Source organism: Alosa pseudoharengus, unplaced genomic scaffold, assembly GCF_046254945.1.
Source record: "Alosa pseudoharengus isolate Yale_2024_CS ecotype anadromous, Long Island Sound unplaced genomic scaffold, YU_APseudo_1.1 YU_APseudo_1.1_scf_2, whole genome shotgun sequence".
Lineage (NCBI taxonomy): Eukaryota > Metazoa > Chordata > Actinopteri > Clupeiformes > Clupeidae > Alosa > Alosa pseudoharengus.
Window position 1 is genome coordinate 55,798,738 of NW_027468663.1, and position 5,000 is coordinate 55,803,737.

A 5,000-nucleotide genomic window follows, 5' to 3' on the forward strand; every position below is an offset into this window, starting at 1 on the left:
TGCTTGCTAGACATTTTCTGTTTGCAATTAAAAGTGAATTATGAGCCTGGTAGCCAGTAGCCACCTAGCTAAGTGGAATGCGTTTCAATCGGCATAATATGTGCTTCATGTAAACGAATTATTGAAGACTTCAAGACTCACCAGTTCCATTACACAAAGGCAAAGACAACTCTTCATATCCTTGTCCATTTCCCAAATCACAGTGAGTGCAGCCTATGTCAAAGTGCCCTGGCTCTCACAGTTTATAACAGTAGTGAGAACCGGATAAATCCGCAGTTTCCTCTAATCTCGTCTTTGTTGCCTTCATGATTTCCTTTCATACGTTTCTTATATTTAAAAGGAGATATCAGTCATCATCAACAATGACAAGCCAGCTGGAATCTGCCACTCGTTTTCTCTCCCTTTTGTGCGCGCTGATGCGTTCTCAATTAAATGGAGTAGGCTACATAGGCATACGTTCAAGTTGGATCTTAATGGAGAGGACGCGAAAAGTATCATCTTTATGTAACATGCTGTTGGTGCATTTTGACATTGTAAACGTTCTCTAACAAGAGTGCAAATCAGTTTGCAGTAAAGCTACTATTTATTTAATTTTGGTCCTTCCTCTGTCTCTTGGTGCCCTACACACAGTGCGTGATGTGTGGTGCTAACAGCAGCACTAATCACTGTGCTCTGCCCGTTTGTGTCCACTAGGCTATGCATTTTGTTTTTTTCATCGTGGAAGTGAAAGCATCTCTGGGGTGACTGGTCCACGATCAGGAAATTTATTTTTTGACTCGAGACATGTCAAGTCATTACAAGTCAAAGAGGCAAAGTCCGAGTCAAGTCTCGAGTGAATAGTATTCAAGTCCAAGTCGAGTCGCAAGTCATGCCAAATTTTATCAAGTCGAGTCTGAAGTCATTAAAATCATGACTCGAGTCTGACTCGAGTCCAAGTCATGTGACTCGTGTCCACATGTCTGGTGTGTGAGATCGCTATGTGTGTGAGATCGCTATGTGTGTGAGATCGCTATGTGTGTGAGATCGCTATGAGTGTGATGTGTGTGAGATCGCTATGTGTGTGAGATCGCTATGAGTGTGATGTGTGTGAGATCGCTATGAGTGTGAGATCGCTATGAGTGTGAGATCGCTATGTGTGTGATGTGTGTGAGATCGCTATGTGTGTGAGATCGCTATGTGTGTGATGTGTGTGAGATCGCTATGTGTGTGATGTGTGTGAGATCGCTATGTGTGTGAGATCGCTATGTGTGTGAGATCGCTATGTGTGTGTGAGATCGCTATGTGTGTGAGATCGCTATGTGTGTGAGATCGCTATGTGTGTGATGTGTGTGAGATCGCTATGTGTGTGAGATCGCTATGTGTGTGAGATCGCTATGTGTGTGTGAGATCGCTATGTGTGTGAAATCGCTATGAGTGTGAGATCGCTATGTGTGTGAGATCGCTATGTGTGTGAGATCGCTATGAGTGTGAGATCGCTATGTGTGTGAGATCGCTATGTGTGTGATGTGTGTGAGATCGCTATGTGTGTGATGTGTGTGAGATCGCTATGTGTGTGAGATCGCTATGTGTGTGAGATCGCTATTAGTGTGATGTGTGTGAGATCGCTATGTGTGTGAGATCGCTATGTGTGTGAGATCGCTATGTGTGTGATGTGTGTGAGATCGCTATGTGTGTGAGATCGCTATGTGTGTGAGATCGCTATGTGTGTGATGTGTGTGAGATCGCTATGTGTGTGAGATCGCTATGAGTGTGAGATCGCTATGTGTGTGAGATCGCTATGAGTGTGAGATCGCTATGTGTGTGAGATCGCTATGTGTGTGATGTGTGTGAGATCGCTATGTGTGTGATGTGTGTGAGATCGCTATGTGTGTGAGATCGCTATGTGTGTGAGATCGCTATGTGTGTGAGATCGCTATGAGTGTGAGATCGCTATGTGTGTGAGATCGCTATGTGTGTGAGATCGCTATGTGTGTGAGATCGCTATGTGTGTGAGATCGCTATGAGTGTGAGATCGCTATGTGTGTGAGATCGCTATGTGTGTGAGATCGCTATGAGTGTGAGATCGCTATGTGTGTGAGATCGCTATGTGTGTGATGTGTGTGAGATCGCTATGTGTGTGAGATCGCTATGTGTGTGAGATCGCTATGTGTGTGATGTGTGTGAGATCGCTATGAGTGTGAGATCGCTATGTGTGTGAGATCGCTATGTGTGTGATGTGTGTGAGATCGCTATGTGTGTGATGTGTGTGAGATCGCTATGTGTGTGATGTGTGTGAGATCGCTATGTGTGTGAGATCGCTATGTGTGTGATGTGTGTGAGATCGCTATGTGTGTGAGATCGCTATGAGTGTGAGATCGCTATGAGTGTGAGATCGCTATGTGTGTGATGTGTGTGAGATCGCTATGTGTGTGAGATCGCTATGTGTGTGATGTGTGTGAGATCGCTATGTGTGTGATGTGTGTGAGATCGCTATGTGTGTGAGATCGCTATGAGTGTGATGTGTGTGAGATCGCTATGAGTGTGTGATCGCTATGAGTGTGAGATCGCTATGTGTGTGAGATCGCTATGTGTGTGATGTGTGTGAGATCGCTATGAGTGTGAGATCGCTATGTGTGTGATGTGTGTGAGATCGCTATGTGTGTGAGATCGCTATGAGTGTGAGATCGCTATGTGTGTGATGTGTGTGAGATCGCTATGTGTGTGAGATCCTACTGTGTACTACTGCCGTCCATGTTCTTTTTTCTGCTGGGTTATCTAACAGTCTTTCTACTCTCCTCTCTCCTCCTCTTCTCTCCCCTCCTCTCCTCTCCTCTCCTCTCCTCTCTCCTCTCATCTACTCTCCTCCTCCTCCTCCTTCTCTCTCTGTTCCCTCCATCCTTGTGTGTCTCCAGGTGGTTGGGCCTCCAGGTACAGGAAAGACTGACGTCGCTGTGCAGATCATCTCCAACATCTACCACAACTTCCCAGAGCAGAGGACCCTGATAGTGACCCACTCCAATCAGGTACACACACACACACACACGCACACGCGCACGCGCACACACACACACACACGCACACGCGCACGCGCACACACACACGCACGCGCCATTGAAGTACACACATCTATTGTGTAACCATATTATTTATTATACTTATTATACAGAACTAGTACATCAATTAAAACATGGAATGATTCTCTGTTGCTCACACACACACACACACACACACAGGTCATAACTGTGGCTTCCTGGCTGCCCTTTCTGTCAGCTTTGCTCAGTGGCTGTGTCTGCTTTTCGTGAGCTATGAGGTTTCTGTCTGTCTGTGTTTGTGTTTGTATTTCTTGCTTGTGTGTGTGTGTTTGTATTTCTTGCTTGTGTGTGTGTGTGTGTGTGTGTGTGTGTGTGTGTGTGTGTGTGTGTGTGTGTGTGTGTGTGTGTGTGTGTGTGTGTGTGTGTGTGTGTGTGTGTGTGTGAGTGTGAGTGTGAGTGTGAGTGTGTGTGTGTGTGTGTGTGTGTGTGTGTGTGTGAGTGAGCTGTGTTGCTAAAACAAGTACCTCAGCCACATTGCCTGAAGCATAGAATGACAATCTGGTCAACTGCTGCAGATCAGCCAAATGAATTCATCACACACACACACACACACATAATACAACTGTGGCTTGTATTTTAAACAGAACCGTGCTAGCTGTGAGCCTGTTGTGTGTGTGTGTGTGTGTTCTTAAAGGCCATGTTTGAACTAGATTTTCCAACTGAAGTGCTGAGAGCTGTGGTTTTTACTCAAATGAGGTCCAGGCTCACTCTCTTTCACACACTCTGACTTCCATAGTCACACTGTGTGAGTGTGTGTGGGTGTGTGTAATCCTGTGTGATCAGCTTTGCTGTGTGTGTGTGTGTGTGTGTCAGTCTTGCCATTGTTAAAACATAAATATTATATTTGTGTGCTCTGCACTGGCTGCATGAAAAGACTGTGGCCCTTGGGTGCATGTGTAAATGTGTGTTTAAATGTGTGTGTGTGTGCAGGCGCTGAACCAGCTGTTTGAGAAGATCATGGCTCTGGACATCGATGAGCGCCACCTCCTGCGTATGGGCCATGGAGAGGAATCGCTGGAGACTGAGAAGGATTTCAGCAGGTGACACACACACACTCACACTCACACACACACACACACACACACACACACACACACACACAGAGTGCTATAAATTAAATCCCTGGTAGAGTAGGAGTGGGAACATATTTATGGCTTATTGCATGTGCCTACTCCAGACAAGAAACAAAACCAGCACACACACACACACACACACACACACACACACACACACAGTCAGTCAGTCAGACAGACAGACAGAGGGACAGAAAGACACACAGATAGACGGACACACACATATACACACTAGGGCTGTTGGAACGAATTTCTAAAGTCGAATATAAATCGAATATTTAAACAATCAATACTAATCAAATTTGGAAATTACTATTCGAATGTGGTGTTTTGGGGAGTTTTTTGTATGTGTTGGCTAACTTTAGTGAATATGTGAAGACGAAATCCTTTTGTCACGTCTAATGCACAATCTGCCGCATATGGCAGAAGTGATGCACCCACAGAGATCACTCCTGACCATTTCAGCGATGTGTGGAACGTTTTTGGATTTCCATCAGAAAATGGAGAAATAACAATTAGCCTAATGACGTCGTAATCTGCAGAATATGTAGCAGCAAGCAGCCTGAGTGCACATCTGATAACGCTACACCCTTGATCTATACTACGAATCATGTTAGACATATCTAGGCTATCTAGACAGGCTATCGAGGCTTCACAAAGCCTTTACTCAGGGGGACAAGTTAAGTGATACTACGATAGCAGTTATGTGGTATATTTGTCAAACTATTCTTTCAGCTCAGATCTGTGCGCGTTCTCGGTGTTGCGATGATATTGGCCAATCGTGAAAGGCAGAGACGCACAAGACCGCCTAATCTACACTGTGGTCATTTTTAGTGTCTAGCCTATAACATTAAAT

General features: G+C 45.1%; 1 protein-coding gene across 2 annotated transcripts in view; it reads left to right on the forward strand.

The window, feature by feature from the left end:
* The window catches only part of aqr (aquarius intron-binding spliceosomal factor), a 120,231-nt gene that overhangs the window by 50,124 nt on the left and 65,107 nt on the right, over window positions 1-5,000 (forward strand). For both annotated transcript variants that reach the window (XM_076295580.1, XM_076295581.1), the window contains 2 exons: window positions 2,892-3,002; window positions 4,002-4,111. In XM_076295580.1, coding sequence (XP_076151695.1) covers window positions 2,892-3,002; window positions 4,002-4,111 — 221 coding nt within the window. The remainder of the gene's footprint in view (window positions 1-2,891; window positions 3,003-4,001; window positions 4,112-5,000) is intronic.